Source organism: Schistocerca serialis, chromosome 8 (assembly GCF_023864345.2).
Source record: "Schistocerca serialis cubense isolate TAMUIC-IGC-003099 chromosome 8, iqSchSeri2.2, whole genome shotgun sequence".
In the NCBI taxonomy this organism is placed as follows: domain Eukaryota; kingdom Metazoa; phylum Arthropoda; class Insecta; order Orthoptera; family Acrididae; genus Schistocerca; species Schistocerca serialis.
The window spans coordinates 207,296,778-207,315,635 of record NC_064645.1 but is presented as its reverse complement, the minus strand read 5'-3'; the positions used below and the strand labels follow the sequence as shown (position 1 = coordinate 207,315,635).

Here is an 18,858-nt window from a genome sequence, read left to right as displayed (position 1 = left end):
CTCAGTAGTGCTACATGGCTGTCTGGAGCCCAGTCTTCATGCAATCATACATTCTCATGACCACTGCTACCAGCAGTCATGTATAGTGGCTACATTTCTGCCAAGTCTTTCTGCAATATGCAGAAGCAAAATCCAGATTCTTTTAGCCCTATTACATGACCTCCTTCAAACTCAGTGAGGTATTGATAATGGTGTCTTTGTCACCTTAAAGGCATTCTTGACTAACATCACCATGTGCAATCTCAGTGGTAACTAATGCTCATGACAATTGTAGTGTGTATTTAAAGAAAACCAGATTTGCATCCTCATAGTGGCACTGCTAGGAGCACTCTTCTGTGACTGGCATGAAATCTGAATAGACATCATCTTTCAGATACCAACTTCTGTTTATGTCACACAACTCCTTTTTGGTATTGTTTTTTGTCTGTGTAATTTCAGTATTATAAAATGTAAGGACATAAAGCAATATACAATAAAATAGAAGCTTTTGAAATGTAGTGCTTCTGAAGATTAGATGGGCAGATTGAATAACTAATGAGGAGCTACTGCACTGAATTGGGGAGAACAGAAATTATTGTCACAATCTCACTAAAAGAAAGAAGTAGTTGATGAGAGATGTCCTCAGGAACCAAGAAATTGTCAATTTGGTAATGGCGTGGGTGAGTAAAAATTGCAGAGGAAAACCAAAGCTTGAGTACAGTAAGCAGGCTTAAATGAATGCAGGTTGCAGTAGTTATGGTGAGATCAATAGGCTGCATGAGATCCATCGCCTCTGATTATCTTTTTTCTCACCACTGATGATGTGCAAAGAAATCACTTACACCACACAGCATGCATTTGAAAAAAAGATGTACATCACTGTTATATCCAGGAGTGACTGGCAAGCAGTGCACGGAAGAGAATGGAGACATAAAGTCACCAGATGGGAGAGCCACTGGAGGTATCGCTAACTATGAACAGACAGGACAGACGAACAAGTAGGGCACGACAGTCACTACAACTGACTAGCACACAACATGAGGCAAGCAAGCCAGAATCGAGGTGATAAGCACAGCGAGACCATAACAACGCAGGAACGCTCCAAACGATGACAGTAGGTATCTCAACACACAGAACTAGAACACAGTATGGCCGAGATGCACACACAAACTATGGTGAGTACCAGACTGCTGGGGTATCGCCATGCAGCCACCTAAATACCTGACCGTGGGAAATGCGATTGGCTGCGGACTTCACATGATATGGATAGTAGCGCACTTGCATGAAGAGTCTCACAGTGTAGGCATGCACCAGAGCGCAGAGACCCCTAGTGGGGATCCAGGTCCATACCCTCAGGCGCACATTCCATTTCCGTGCCTTTCGACACCAGAATCACTACTCAGCCAGAGGATTAAAGTTTGACTGAATAACATTTATTCTAGAAATGAAAGCCATGACAGTTACACTGCCAAAAGAAAAGGTGACCTGCACAGAATCATACACAACTAAGGCCACTGCAGTCTTGGTGAACCCATTCCTGCCAACTGACCAAACAGAAGCAGTACTAGAACGTAAATTACCATCAGCAGCATTGGAAAACACGGTAGTAATGTCAGCAGACATAGAGCAAACTGCCGCATCATGCACATCTCCAATCATAGCAGCAGCAGTAGAAGACACAAGAGCAACACCAACCGAAGAAGAAAGGCTGGTCACACCATGTGAAGTTGCAAAAGCATTAAGAGAAATTATCAAAATATTGCCAATGGAAGAAGAAGAGGGAACATCAGGTAAAAAACAATATCCCCACCCCACATGAAAGACTTCTTAATATTGGGATGCTGAGAAAATAAATGGAATTAAATGTTTAACTGTCTTTCACTAAAACATTCAATCCCTGAAAAACAAAGTTCAACAAATAGAAGTAGAATTTAATTACATCATTCCACTGTATAATCGTTAACTATAAATAGGATTGAAGCCACCCAGATAGTTCAATTACTGGCACATTGAATAATCAGGTCTTCTGCCAGTCTCCTGGGTCATTTTCGCATGACGCAAACAACTGTGAGGAAACCCGATTATTCAGCATGTCAACATCCCTATGAAAGGTGGGGGTCCATGTACTTATGCTAAAAAAATATCTAATTTATAGCTAGAAATGAACACATTGCATCAAATTATGATGAACATTTTGAATCATCACCTGTTGAGATAACTGAACATAAAAAGCTAAAACTAAAGTCTACAGTACAGCCTATGGTTGGGCTATTGACCAGACTGTAGATGGAGTACAGCCTTTTGTTGACGTGGCATTAACAGTGGGAGGGCGAAGGGCCTGTCATCCTGACTGCCTTTCACCGCTGGGAAAGTTACCTGGTACTCATTTGGCTGAGTGGGCCTGGGGTCATCCTAGAGGGATTGGAACACGAAAATAAAAATGCCATTATCTGGGACCTCCAGGGCTGTAGTCTAGTGTTCTACCCACTACACCACTATGGCCCTATGCAGAAACAAATGGGAACAGATGCAGAAACAAATAGGAACAGAATTTTTAATAAATTCATAACACTATTTTAACTAGAATTTGAAGAAACATTTCCCTAAACGCTGTATTACAGTGGAGCTTCTGAAAGAAATGTACAAGTGTGTGTGTGTGTGTGTGTGTGTGTGTGTGTGTGTGTGTGTGTGTGTGTGTGTGTGTGCATAAAAAACTTCTAACCCTTAGGTATTTCACATCCATAAAAAACAGACACAATAACCCAGTCTTTTTGGCAAAAATACTGCTGCAAAAACTTACAAATAATAACATATTACTAAAGGCAGAAACAAAAGCAAAGCAGCCTGGAACAATATCAAGAAGGAGGCAACAAACGCCGAGGGAAAACACGTGGATTCATGAATTAAAAACAAAGATGTACAAATAAGACACCTTCAATAAGCCCCTGATGTGCAAATGAATGGCGCAAATGTTTCACTATGTACAATGCAGCACACTTCCAGCAAGCATGACTACATTGGGAGCAGCACCTCTATTGCAGACCCATCACATGAGCATCCATAGCATGCCAAATAAAAGGAACCTGGTGGTTGTTTATGCTTCATTTTGCTGTTATTCAATTACAAGTGGGCTCTGAAACCATGAGTGTTCAGTCCAATGGATTTTGGACTTGTGGTTTCAATTGCCTCAAGATGGAATTTTACTTGCGAAAGACCTGTTAACTGGCTGTTCATTCTGGAACCTAATACTTCTACTCAGAGCAATCTCCAAGTAACTTCTACTGTGACTGTGATGAACATTCCTTCAGGAACAGTTTCTGCTTGAGTTAAAATCTAATTTTTTATTTGCTTGTTACAGTAGTTGTTTGTTAATAAAACCTGTGAACCAAAGTAAGTTTACAACATTGGCAATGGCGAGATCAGAATTTTACTTCAACATGTGTTATGATGGATGCTATATATGTTGACTTCTGCCAGCAAAGGCACCACGACTTAAAACAAACACCTCATGGAACAACAGCTTTGCTGCAAAAGCAATAGCACCAGGACTTGATCAAGTATGCAGTGCCCTTTTAAAGTAACCATCTCGGCATTTGCCCGAAGCGATTTAAGGAAACCACAGAAAATCTAACTCGGACAGCTGGATGTGGGTTTGAATTGTCATCCTCCAAAATGCTAGTTCAGTGTGCTAACCACTGTGCCACCCCACTCAGTTACAATACAGTACAATCAAAGTTGTGGGCTAATGGCTGCCATAAAGTTACACTTCTAAATCATGTGCAACTGATAACGTTCATAAACAGGTGTCACAAACACTGTCATTTTTAGTTGTGTCAGATGCATGTCATTTTTAGTTGTGTCAGATGCACTGATCAAGAATATATTTGGCCTCAATGTAAATTCTGCTTTTTTTTTTACGTCACACTATATGATGCTTCATCTTGTCAGTACCTTGTGCAGACAGTGGCACGCTTCATACACGATTCATACCACCACTTGAACCTCATATGGAGAAAACTGGATTTTCGGGCCCACATTGTCTTAAAGCTGACAGAAAGTCCAATATTTTGCAAAGTCCATGTGATTCCATTGGCCATTAAGGATGCAGTTAAGAATGAACTCGACTAAAACAACAAGCAGTTCTTTTCCCCATTTCCTACAGCCGGACAACACCATTAGGAGTGGTCAGGAAACTTGGGGCACACTTCAATCCTGTGATGACTTTAAGAAAACCATCAATGCTTATGTGGAAGTCGACTTTTATCACTTGCTTTGTTCAGATGATGACTGAGCAGGTTCGTGCAGTGGTTAGCACACTGGACTCGCATTCAGGAGGGCGATGGTTCAAACCCACATCCAGCCATCCTGTTTTAGGTTCTCTGTGATTTCCCTAAATAGCTTGTGGCAAATGTCAGGATGGTGGTGTCGAAGGGGCATGGTCACTTTCCTTCTCAATCCTTCCCTAATCTGACCTTGTGCTCTGTCTCTAATGACCTCAACGACGGGACAATAAACACTAATCTCCTCTTCTTCATACACATGAACACTTTTCTAAACTTTCAGGAGATCAACTATTCTCCAAAATTAAACTTGCAGAGAGGTATTTCTAGTTGCCTTCTGACAAAGAGTAATGGAAGATATTGGCCTTGAACACAGCATTCAAACTATATTAACGCCTCTCATGTAAGGCAGTCTAGACATCAGTAGTTAACAAGCCTAGACAACAGTAGTTACCAACCCCTGTATCCTATATGTCTGCACCAATAAGAGCTAGGCTGTTCTAACCCACACAGTACTGCTTCTCAGAAAAAATACAGAAGTACCAAATATGGTTGAAATCGATCCAGTGGTTTAGGAGGAGATATGTGTCATACACACACATATACATCCATCCATTTCCATACAGTAACCTTCAACCTGTGTATGTATATGTATAGAGCACATATATTGCACACACCTGATGCCCCCCCCCCCCCCCCCCCCAAAAGAAAAAAAACCAAGGCAATGTCAGTCCAGCAGTCCAGTGGAATACAGAACACAGCAGAGACATTATGAACTAATTAAAGAGATATTAACAATTGAAAGATGACATATGTAGGTGCATCATCCATACTAAGTGAACTAAGAGAAGTAGTGTGCATTACATACATTTGAAAGTATCATTTATTTACAGCAACACTTGCTTGTACACATGTTCTCCATTGTGCCTCCGGGCACTAAGATGTATGAATTGTGGTGTGAGGTCATCCTAGAGCACAAGATGTACCTCTGTCTGTGGAAGGAACATGAGAATGACAAACCCACTTCACTGTTTTGAATACTCTACCCATGAGCCTTATTTATTGTACTCACAAATGCAAGTTATACTGCAAATTGCAGTCTCCAGAAGCTTAATGGTAGGACTATTGGAATGAATGGCATTCGTGGGAGGTACACAGTTTTGCACACCAATTTCCCTGTTAAGATGGCAGCCTTAATCATGGCCAGTGTCTTCCTAACACACAACTGTGTTTCATGGCAAAGGTGTGGTGTATCAAGATTTTGAAGTAATGTTAGAGACATGCCTACACTGAGTGAAAGGCACTGCAGTGGTAGACCAATAGGATCAAATGCCTTCAGAAACTTGTTGAGAAATGCCTACACTGAGTGAAAGGCACTGCAGTGGTAGACCAGTAGGATCAAATGCCTTCAGAAACTTGTTGGGAATTGCATAGCCTCTTCGGCATTCACCGCAGTATCAACAGACATGTACTCAGTAAACTCACCGAGTAATATGGCTAGTACTGTACTGTTTATGTTGTTGACAGTGGTCATTTCTAGGTGCAAGAATGCTCCTCTCTCACAATCACTGCATAATGCAAAAGTTATCTGCAATATCTGGGTAGATGCCATCTACAAGCTCTGCAATGAAAAATACCACAGTGCAAAGATTCGATGTCAAATATACATTGCCAGCTGAATTCTTCCTTCTCCAATTGCTAGTAACTTGAAAATAGATATTAGTCTTGGGCACCGTATTTATTAATTTTATTCTGCTTAACATGTTTTGGCCTTACGCCATTCTCAAAAGGTCTGCCAGAGAAATGTAAGGCGTGTTCAAAAAATTCCAGAACATTACTAATTTTGCACCAATAGCATGTTGGAACAAAATGCAGTTGGCATCCCTGCACATGCTTGTGTTTAATGTGTAACAGCCAGAAGTTTCATTTTTATGTCTGTGTTAGTTATAGTTCAGTGCTATAATGAGTAGAGCATTGTGTCACACAGTTTGTGAATTTCGAGAAGGCTGAGATAGAAGAACAACGTGTCTGCACTAAATTTTTGCATGAAACTCAAGAAAATCTTAACAGAGACACACCAAATGATGCAGGAAGCCTACGGTGATGAGTGCTTAAACTGTACTTCGTGTTACGAATGGTTCACATGGTTTAAAAATGGCTGAACGGAAGTTAAAGATGACCCTTATTCAGGATAGCCTCCGACATCTACTGACGATGTAAGGAACATCAACGAAATTGTGAGTGCCAATTGAAGACAGACTGTCTGAGAGATTGCAGAAGCCTGTAACATTTCACTTGAATCATGTCATGAAATCCTGACACAGTGTCTCGGAATGCATTGTGTTGTTGTCAGGTTCATCCCATAGCTCATGAGTCAGAGCAAAAAGTCCTTTGCCCCACAATCTGTGAAGAGCTCTTGTATTGCACAAATGAGAACGAGATGTTCCTTAAGAGAATCATAACTGGTGATGAGACGTGAGTCTACAGTTATGATATTGAGATCAAGGTTCAATCTTCACAATGGGTTGGGAAAGGTACTCCAAAACCAAAAAAAGCTCATCAGGTCAGGTCAAGTGTCAAAGCCATGCTGATAGCTTTCTTTCAATTTGAAGGATTAGTTCATCACGAATTTGTGCCACAGGGACACACTGTTAATTGATGGTACTCTCAGGAAGTGTTGCAACGCCTGTGAGAAAATGTGAGAAGGAAACACCCTAAATGTCGAGAGAGAATTCATGTCTCTTGCATCACAATAATGCACCTGCCCTTTCATACCTGTAGGTACCTGACTGTTGTTGTTGTTGTTGTTGTCATTGTTGTGGTCTCCAGTCCTGAGACTGGTTTGATGCAACTCTCCATGCTACTCTATCCTGTGCAAGCTTCTTCATCTCCCAGTACCTACTGCAACCTACATCCTTCTGAAACTGCTTAGTGTATTCGTCTCTTGGTCTTCCTCTACGATTTTTACCCTCCATGCTGCCCTCCAATACTAAACTGGTGATCCCTTGATGCCTCAGAACATGACCTACTAACTGATCCCTTCTTCTAGTCAAGTTGTGCCACAAACTTCTCTTCTCCCCAATCCTATTCAATACCTCCTCATTAGTTATGTGATCTACCCATCTAATCTACAGCATTCTTCTGTAGCACCACATTTCGAAAGCTTCTATTCTCTTCTTGTCCACACTATTTATCATCCATGTTTCACTTACATACATGGCTACACTCCATAAAAATACTTTCAGAAACAACTTCCTGACACTTAAATCTATACTCGATGTTAACAAATTTCTCTACTTCAGAAATGCTTTCCTTGCCATTGCCAGTCTACATTTTATATCCTCTCTACTTCGTCCATCATCAGTCATTTTGCTCCCCAAATAGCAAAACTCCTTTACTACTTTAAGTGTCTCATTTCGTAATCTAATTCCCTCAGCATCACCCGACTTAATTCTACTATATTCCATTATCCTCATTTTGCTTTTGTTGATGTTCATCTTATATCCTCCTTTCAAGACACTATCCATTCCGTTCAACTGTTCTTCCAAGTCCTTTGCTGTCTCTGATAGGTACCTTACTATTGCCCAAAAAACGAAGTAACTGTGCTGGCTCAACCTCTGTACTCTCCAAACCTGGCCCCTGTGGACTTTTTCTCATTTCCTAATTTGGAAACACCATCAAAAGGATGAAGATTTGCAATGGAAAACGAGATTAAAGAAAATTCACAGACGGCACTATGCGTGATCCAGCAGGAGATGTACCAAGACTGCTTCCAGAAGGGGAAACTGTACTGGGAGTGGTATATCAATTGTGGAGGAGAGTATTTCAAAGAAGACCATACACAATGAGTACAAAGTAGAAAAATTTTGTGAACAATATTCTGGAATTTTCTGAACAGACCTCATACATGATAAAATATCAGCAAAAAAAGAATTGCAACAGTTACATAAAATGTACAGGGTAAAAGTGCACCAAGAAAACACTTAGTGAAAAATATTGATAAAATTACATAAAATGCATATTGTAAAAAATGAAGAAGACTAGAATTCACAAAATATATGTAATACACTCATAGGTAAAACCTAAACTGGATCTGTCAAACACAGATACAAAGTATGAGATCTACATTACTTGATGGGATTTGACTGCAAACTGACTAAAGTATTAAGTAAAAAACACTGCTAGATGGCAACAAATAAAATATGTGAACATACAGCTGTTCAGTAGAATGATTTACAAAAGATGCATAATTCAGTATCCAGAAATGCATATACAAAAGTTATAATCAGTGTACTGTAAATGTAGAGCATGAGCTAAGACAAAATTATAAAGTTACATGCAAAATTCCAGGAAGAGTATTTATTTACATAACAGTCTTGCAGAGACAATCATTAGTGTACTATAAAACAGAAAAAAAATGAAAAAAAAATGCAAGGACACGAATACAACAGATGAACGTGTACTTAATATACAGCTCATGATAAATATGAAACATTAGCCTCTGCATCAAATCTTGAGAGCACACACAAAAGATAAAGTGTAGTGACAATATGTTGTGACACACACTATGTGATCAAAAGTATCTGGACACATGGCTGAAACTAACTTACAAGTTCGTGGCACCTCCATCCGTAATGCTAGAATTCAATATGGTGTTGGCTTACCCTTAGCCTTGATGACAGCTTCCGCTCTTGCAGGCATATGTTCAATCAGGTGCTGGAAGGTTTGTTGGGGAATGACAGCCCATTCTTTGGAGTGTGCACTGAGGAGAGGTATCAATGTCGGTCGGTGAGGCCTGGCACGAAGTCGGCATTCCAAAACATACCAAAGGTATTCTATAGGATTCAAGACAAGACTCTGAGCTAGCCAGTCCATTACAGGGGCGTTATTGTCAAGTAACCACTCCGCCACAGGCTGTGATTTTATGAACAGGTGCTCGATTGTGTTGAAGATGTAATCGCCATCCCTGAATTGCTCAACAGAGGGAAGCAAGAAGGTGCTTCAAACATAAGTTTAGGCCTGTGATGTGATAGTGCCAATGAAAAACACGACCACACCATAACACTACCACCTCCAAATTTTACTGTTGGCACTACACACGCTGGCAGATAACACTCACCGGGCATTCGCCACACCCACACCCTGCCATCGGATTGCCAAGTTGTGAACTGTTATTCATTACTCCACACAACATTTTTACACTGTTCAATTGTCCAATGTTTACACTCCTTACACCAAGTGAGGCGTCATTTGGCATTTATTGGCATGATGTGTAGCTTATGGGCAGCCGCTCGACCATAAAATCCAAGTTTTCTCACCTCCCACTAACTGTCATAGTACTTGCAATGGATCCTGATGCAGTTTGGAATTCCTGTGTGATGGTCTGAATAGATGTCTTCCTATTACACAATACGATCTCCTTCAACTGTCGATGGTCTCTGTCAGTCAAGAGATGAGGTCAGCCTGTACACTTCTGTGCTGTACAAGTCCCTTCATGTTTCCACTTCACTATCACATTAGAAACAGTGGACCTAGGAATGTTTAGGAGTGTGGAAATCTCATGTACAGACATATGACACAAGTGACATCCTATCACCTGACCACATTCAAAGTCCGCGAGTTCTGCGGAGTGCCCCATCCTGCTCTCTCACAATGTCTAATGGCTACTGAGGTCGCTGGTATGGAGTACCTGGCAGTAGGTGGCAGCACAATGCACCTAATATGAAAAACATATGTTTTGGGGGTGTCCAGATTTTTTTGATCACGTAGTGTATAAGCCTTCAGAGGTTGCACAAAGTATGAATATTTCAAAAATGTTAACTGTTGTCACATAATTATCTTATGGCCAGCTAACCATGAAAAATATGGTGGTTGCACTTCATCTTATCTAACAGGTAATATACAGAAACATGCTCGCTGTCTAATAACAAGCGAACCATGGAAAATTCCACACTTAAAACACCACAATGACCCCCAGATACTTTCCGAAAATATTACAGAGCTACAATAAATAATTAATATATCAGCATAAACTGCTTCCTGTCAAGTGACAGATCAAGCACACAGGTACAGTAAAAGACCTTATGTATTAACAAAATCAAATCTGTTGGGTGCATTGTGGCATTATACAATAAAACTGTGTACTAATTATAATGAGCACATAAAATAAATAAAGAAGACAAAACGTTACACAAGCAACACATTTCTGGTGTTAATTGATCAAAAGAACACAAATTTACTGTAAATGAAAGTCCTGTAAGGAAATATTGTCTTGAGTCACCATCTATCAGACACCAGACATTTTCTGTGGCAATGGCTATAGATGTTTCTAGAACAAGAACCAGTTTTTAATGATATCTGTTGTTCATTTAATATTTCGGAAGGAAGTTTTTTCTTATTAACATAAATTCCTAACTCTTCTAACATATCAAGAAATTGCCCTTTAGGTTCATTGTGTAAAGTTCTTAAATTTTCGTGAACATCATCAATAGTATGGTTATTCTGTATAAATGCTTTTTAATGCTACCTTCATTATCATAGTGTGTATGTTGCCTAAATCTCTTCCTGAAAGACCTACCCGTCTGCCCCACATAAAAGCTTCCACAATCATTATAGTTGATTCTGTACATGCACAAACTTTCATATTTATCATTTTTGGCTTCTACTAACTGACCTAAATCATTCTCAAGCTTATCACTGGTCTGTAGCCCTATCATTATGTTCAGTTTTTTAAAATGGTTCATAGAACCTCAACATAATCACCATTATATGCCATACGTACCCTCACTCTTTTACTTTAAGCTTCTGGGCTACTTCATTTTCCAATTTGTCACACAAAATTCTAATTTCTTTGCTATTGTAAAAGTTAGATTTTGCAATTGGCTCCAGTATGTTCGATTTGTCCTCAATATCTTATAACTTTAAGGGGAACTTTATTAATCTATTTAACACAGAATGAAAGTAGGCCCATTTATTTTTTCTTGGATGACACTAACCTGCCGGTATGATAACATCAGAATACGTTGGTTTTCTGAAAATGCCAAATGACAGACTGTCAGTAGCTGTGCGTACAGTATCAAGGAAATATAAGGACTGTTTAATTTCATGTTACACAGTGAATTGAATGCTCAGTGTTAAGTTTTGCGCTGCATCATTAATTAGATCAGGATCACCAATACCATAAAGCACTGTCACTAACATATGTTACAAATAATCATTTTCTTTCAGATTTCAGGATATTCTTTAATGAAACAATTATCAAAGTTATTCATGAAAATTTCAGCTATTGTGCTGGATAAGCTATTGTCCATTGGGAAACATCTTGATGATAATATTTTCCACTATTTAAAGTAGTTAAAAGAAGACGAGAATTCTAACATTTCCACCAATTCGATAATTTTGCCTTGGCTCAGCTTGTTGTATTTTAATAAACTGTGCTTGGTGATGTCTCAGGTTTCACGAACAGGTATGCTCGTGTAAAGATTTACATGAAAAGAAGCCACCACTGAATTTCTCTTATCTGATTTAGTCACGATAATCTTGTTGTCATATACAGGGTGGCTATTCAAACTTGAAATAATAATAATAATTCCCTGAGAGTTCCAGGAATGAGGAGAAATGTGGTATCAAGAAGCTCCTGATAAACTGATAGTGGCAGAGAGAGGAGGGGGTGGGGGGTGGCATACCGCAATAAATTTTCCTTTTCTCTCAGCTGAGGTTACTACCCATAAGCAGTAGTTTAACTGCAACTTTTAAAAATTGGTAATTTATATGGAATAAGAGTGATATAATTAACACACTTTTAAATATTAAAGATTTTAAAATTTATGATTTATAAAACTCAATAAAATCAAATTTCACTGTGAAGAACACAAAATTCTCTGATATTTTATGCTATTCTTGAAATTCTCTGAGACTTCCTTGATTTTTTTATGTAAAATGTAATTCCCTGAGAATCCCAAGTTTTCCATAATAATTATTACTCTGATACAGTTTCTCATTGATTTGCCTTACTGCTTATAATAAAACTAGAGCTCTAACAGAGGTCCTTCAACTCCATTCTCAAACTCTGTGACACAGGCTGAGTAAGCATGGTAATGTTATAGAGAGAATTCAGACATGGTTGCAACCACGACTGAATTCTCTCTGTAACTAGTGCTCTATCAATCCTTTTTGGCTTTTCCTATTGCCCTCTTTATATTTAACGCTATACTGGCTTGCTGACCTCTATCAAGTTTAGCAATATCACAGATAATTTTAATTTGGCAATAGTATTTTTAACTAGTATACTATTAATTTTAGGCAGAAAATTAAATTTACACCCTTTATGTAACAGATTAGATGTGTCAACATTTATTTCTACATTAGTTAAATTTGTTATTCTGTCAGCAAAACATGGTAAGTTTCTACGGTATGTTGATGATTTTCACTTATGGACCGTCTGACAGCAACTGAATGAAACACAATGGCACTAACATTGTGTTTCATTCAGTTGCTGTCAGACGGTCCATAAGTGAAAATCATCAACATACCGTAGTATTACGCGCAACTGAGGAGGACAGGACCAAAAAATTGAAGATGGTAAGTTTCAATTTATCTACAGGGTGTTTCCTTAAGAGCGTGCAAAAAATGTAACAAGACATAGAGGATGCTCCACTGAACAATTTGAGGTATGGAACCAAGGTGCTGCACAAACCATCTTAAGGAGATAATAAGAATAAAATCATTTTGCTGTGTATTTTTTTATTTACATTACTAAACAGCAAATACAATCACTGACACAATGAGTGTACCATTTGTATTATATCTCACAAAATGTGTTGAAACTTACAGCCAATTAGGTGCTTGCCTTGTGGCATACAACCTCACTTTCAGCTGATGTTAACCATGGATGCATCCTCACAAAGTTCTGGGATGGTTCTCTCTCATAAGTAAGAGGATACATAGGAGAGGCCAATGTAATTTATGCCAAAGATGTTTTCTCTGATTCATAGCATTACTCTCACCTCAAAAATTGTTCAAATAGCTCTAAGCACCATGGGACTTAACATCTGAGGTCATCAGTCCCCTAGACTTAAAACTACTTAAACCTAATTAACCTAAGGACATCACACATCCATGTCCAAGGCAGGATTCAAACCTGCAACCGTAGCAGCAGCACGGTTCCGGACTGAAGCGCCTAGAACCGCTCGGCCACAGCAGCCGGCTCTCCCCTCAAAAAGGAAGCATTGCTCACCATTTCTGCTGTCCTTAAATAGTGCTGCTTTTTTTGTGGTTGCAAATTTTCTCTTCTCATCAACTGTATGGACCATTGCCTTCATCAATGGGATCTGTATTTGGTGAATTAACAAAATTTCCATTTATTATCTCACTTCCACACAGAATTCTAAGGCAGATGCACTATGTCCCCTTCTCACAAGCCTCGAGCCTGAATTTGAACACCAAGAAACATTTTGTTTCCTGCTAGACAGGATAGTGGAACAGTCACTCAACGGATAAAGTCCTGGGAAGTTGCTACAGCATCTCAGCACAACCCGCTTCTTCAATGGGTCTTGCAATACGTCCAATAGGGTTGACTTCCCAAGCTCTTGGGTGCAGAGCCACCTGGCTTTCACTGCCCCCCCCCCCCCCCCCCCAAATCGGCAACAACTTCAGGTCCAGGGTCCAGGAAGGTGAGGTGCTCCTTATAGAACATTTCTAGGATGAAGCAATTGGTACAGCACTATGTCTATTGGCCTTCTAAGGATGATGATGTTGCACAGGTGGTGTGACAGTGTGCTAACTGTCAGACATACCAACTCAGCTGACCCTATGACTTATCTTAGAACATAGATTAAGGAAAGGCAAACTTACATTTCTAGCAATTGTAGACTTAGAGAAAGCTTTTGACAATGTTGACTGGAATACTCTCTTTCAAATTCTAAAGGTGGCAGAGGTAAAATTCAGGAAGCAAAAGGCTATTTACAATTTGTACAGAAACCAGATGGCAGTTATAAGAGTCGAGGGGCATGAAAGGGAAGCAGAGGTTGGGAAGGGAGTGAGACAGGGTTGTAGCCTATCCCCGATGTTATTCAATCTGTATATTGAGCAAGCCGTAAAGGAAACAAAAGAAAAATTCAGAGTAGGTATTAAAGTCCATGGAGAAGAAATAAAAACGTTGAGGTTCGCCGATGACATTGTAATTCTGTCAGAGACAACAGAGGACTTGGAAGAGCAGTTGAACGGAATGGATAGTGTCTTGAAAGGAGGATATAAGATGAACATCAACAAAAGCAAAACGAGGATAATGGAATGAAGTCGAATTACGTCGGGTGATGCTGAGGGAATTAGATTACGAAATGAGACACTTAAAGTAGTAAAGGAGTTCTGCTATTTGGGGAGCAAAATAACTGATGAGGGTCGAAGTAGAGAGGATATAAAATGTAGACTGGCAATGGCAAGGAAAGCGTTTCTGAAGAAGAGAAATTTGTTAACATCGAGTATAGATTTAAGTGTCAGGAAGTCGTTTCTGAAAGTACTTGTATGGAGTGTAGCCATGTATGGAAGTGAAACATGGACGATAAATAGTTCGGACAAGAAGAGAATAGAAGCTTTCGAAATGTGGTGCTACAGAAGAATGCTGAAGATTAGGTGGGTAGATCACATAACTAATGAGGAGGTATTGAATAGAATTGGGGAGGAGTTTGTGGCACAACTTGACTAGACGAAGGGATCGGTTGGTAGGAGATGTTCTGAGGCATCAAGGGATCACAAATTTAGCATTGGAAGGCAACATGGAGGGTAAAAATCGTAGAGGGAGACCAAGAGATGGATACACCAAGCAGATTCAGAAGGATGTAGGTTGCAATAAGTACTGGGAGATGAAAAAGCTTGCACAGGATAGAGTAGCATGGAGAGCTGCATCAAACCAGTCTCAGGACTGAAGACAACAACAACAACAACCTTCCCTGTCCTTGCCATGGCCAGTGCCAACACAGCTGTGAGACAGTGTCTATGCCAAAATTGTGGGCCCTTTCTTGGGGTTCATGTGGTTAATCACTATGACCTCCTTCTCTCACTTCCCGTATGTAATCAGCCAACAGTAGCAGCCATGGTAAGAGTTTTGGTGCAGATCATCACAATAGAGCGTGCACCCTGCATGCTGGTGACTGATAAATAGTCTCCAACTCACAGAGGCCATTTTACAAAGTTTTTGCACCCACGATGGTTTTCAACATCTTCATTCTATCCTGCCTCAAACTGGCTGGCACAACGGTCGTTTTGCACCTTTAAGATGTAAATGCAGAAAGTTTTAGCAGCTCCTAAATCGACTTCTGGTCTAGATACCTCCTACATTCTTACAGGTGCACATCCGTCATTCGTTGAAGCCTGAGGCAGCTCTTTCATGCATGACCTCACAGGACCCTTCTCAATCTCTTGTGACAACCGAACACAAAGCACAAACAACCATGCTAATCTGTGTGGGTACACATGTTTTGGCAACCTCTGGGATGAATACAACAATCCGTAGCAGACCCACAGAAGTGAGTGACAGGTGGTGTTGTGATCTACACTAAGTGGGATGCTGCACCGACACCACAATCAACTCCGGTTTTGGCATCCTTGGCAGTGGTCTCCATCTTTCAGGTGTCCACCTTTGCAGCTACAGCAAGGTTTCCTCCACTCCTGCGTCTTGGGGGAGGGCTGCCTGGCACTTCCTTCCCACAAGCTGTGGACAACTCACATATGTCAATTTGGCTTCACTGTTGGCTGAATCACTGACCAAGCCACATCATGCAGCAGGGATGGCTCATTCCCACACATCTCCAGGCCTATGCAAGATGCTACAGATCCAGTATCAGCAACCTTCTGCTGTGTTGTCCTCTGCACTGGTCATGTACATTCCAGCTCTACCCATTGGTTTGAGAGGGAAAGGAATTTAGTAACTCCACTACATGCTCAAAAAATGATACAAATACACTGATATGTATAACATCACACACATCTGGTGAGGGTACCTACAGCTGGAACATGACCACTGTCATGGACTGATTGCATGGGTGTCCACAGAGGGCCAAATGAAAAGCCACCCGACGGCTGCCTCTGTCTCATTATACTCTTGTTCAACTACCATTACAAGTGGACCCCAAAACCCCTGTATTTACCGTCTGTTTAGTGAAAGTTTTCACCACTTTGTGGGTGGATGGAACTTTACTTATGAAATACCTGACAACCAGCTATTTATACTATTCGGAGCACACTCTGTATAATTTATATTTTCATTGAACAACTTTTCTTCTACCACAGTTTCTACCTGAGCCATGGACAAATTTGTTATTTGCTTGTCGCAGAAGTAACAAAATGTGTGAAGATATACTTCAGCAGCATTGCTAAAAAATTACAACAGACGTTTCCAGACATAATTTTCACCCACCAAGGACAAGCCACAGCAAACAAACTCAATGATGTTCATGCCAACAATTGAGAGAGAGGTGACACAAGTAGTACGAGAGAGATTAAAACATAAAAAAATAGACAGCTCTCAACGAAACTCCAGTTTGCGTGCTCAAAGAGTGCAAAAATACCAAAAGGAAGAAGAGTATGTCATAATTTTGAGACTACATTTGCTGCAGCAAAATCCAACAGCATGACAACAGCACAGTGCACTGGCCAGTCAGCTGGCTATGCCCTGACTATGCAGATACTCACTGCTACATCATTTAGCCCATGCATGACATATTGGTAATGTAGGGCCAACCTTTTCACCTCGGAGTAGCACTTTTGCAACCTACGTCCCCATTTATTTCCTGGATGTATTCCAGTCCCATTCTTCCTCCACAGTTTTTACCCTCTACTGCTCCCCGTACTACCATGGAAGTTATTCTCTGATGTCTTAACATATGTCATGGCTCAGTCATGGGTAAAGCACAGGGTTGACTTTGGTTTATTGATAGAATACTGGGGAAGTGCAATCAGACTACAAAGGAGCCTGCTTAGAAATCATTTGTGTGACCCATCCTAGAATACTGCTCAAGTGTGTGAGACCCATACCAAATATGACTAACGGGATATTGAACGTATACAGAGAAGGGCAGCACGAATGGACACAAATTTGTTTAATCCATGTGAGAGTGTCATAGAGATACTGAAGAAACTGAACTGGCAGGCTCTTGAAGACAGACATAAACTATACCGAGAAAGTCTATTAATAAAGTTTCAAGAACTGGTTTTAAATGAGGACTCTAGGAATATACTACAATCCGCTACTTATCATTCACATAGGGATCGTGGGGATAAGATTAGAATAAGTACCGCATATACAGAGGCATTCAAACAATCATTCTTCCTGCACTCCACACATAAATGGAATGGGAAGAAACCCTAGTAATTGGTACAATGGGGTCACCATGTCCCTTCTTCTTGTCAGTGTTTTCCACATACTCCTTTCATTGCCTTTTCTGTGGAGAACTTTCATACTTCTAATCTTATCAGTCCACCTAATTTTCAACATTGTTCTGTAGCACCACATATCAAATGCTTTGATTCTCTCTTGTTCCCACTAACCATGATTCACTACCATTTTTTGCTCAAATGTACATTCTTAGAAATTCCTTTCTCAAATTAAGGAAAACGTTTGATATCAGCACACTTTTCTTGACTAGGAATGCTCTTTTTGCCAGTGCTATTCTCATTGCTTCCTCTACCACAGGTTATTCAACAACATGAGGTCCATCTTCATCACGTCTTTAGCACACTGGACAAGTCAGATATTGCTGTGAACAAGGACACATGCCAGAGTTCAGTGACATTCTTGGGACATTCAGTGACACACACAGGATCAGACCAATAGCATAGAGAGAGCCGAACTCATTAAACAGACACCATGGCCTACCACATTCCAAGAACACAAAGGTTTCTGGAGATGATTAATTTTTACAGTCTACATATCCCACAAGCTGCACAGACTCCAGGTACCTTTAACCCAGGGGCGGGCAAACGTTGCACGCGGCTCATGAGCACACGGCGCTGCACGTGTGCTGCTCGTGTGCAATCCTCAAACGGGACAGTGAGGACAGCCGGCAGGTTGCGGCAGTGTAGTAAGCTGCGGACGTTGAAGCGAAGCGACCACTACGTAGAGAACGTTGTACTTCAAGAACCGGAAAATGCAGAGTGAATCAAGGAAACGGAGAAGTGGAGTTTTGCTATCTTTTAAAAAGGAATGGGAGAATCAATTTTTCCTTGTGCAAAAACATGAAAATTTGAAATGTATAATACGTGATAGTATTCTCGCTGGTCAGCGGAAGTTTAATATTGAACGCCATTATAATAAATTCCAATATGTTCCCGTAGTTAGTGCAATAAAAGAAGAATTTCTCAAGCGATTTGGGGATATATCACACTTATCCCAAGGTTTTGAATAGTTCTCGAGACAATGTGCTGTTTCTGTAGATGATATTCATCCCAGTTTGCAAATGGAATTAATAGACCTGCACTGTAGATTCTACAGCATAATTCTCGTCTGAGAGACAAGTTCCTTTTGGCAAGACGTGTAGTAGATTTTTATCACAACTTTCCACAGCAAGAGTTTCCTCGTCTCCATCGTGAAGCCGCGAAGATAATG

General features: G+C 40.3%; 1 protein-coding gene across 1 annotated transcript in view; it reads right to left on the bottom strand.

The window, feature by feature from the left end:
- Positions 1-1,846: 1,846 nt before the first annotated feature.
- Positions 1,847-18,858, bottom strand: part of LOC126416923 (cohesin subunit SA-1-like) — a 191,642-nt gene continuing 174,630 nt past the window's right edge. Inside the window, exon 10 of the mRNA XM_050084806.1 lies at positions 1,847-1,876. Coding sequence (XP_049940763.1) covers positions 1,847-1,876 — 30 coding nt within the window. The remainder of the gene's footprint in view (positions 1,877-18,858) is intronic.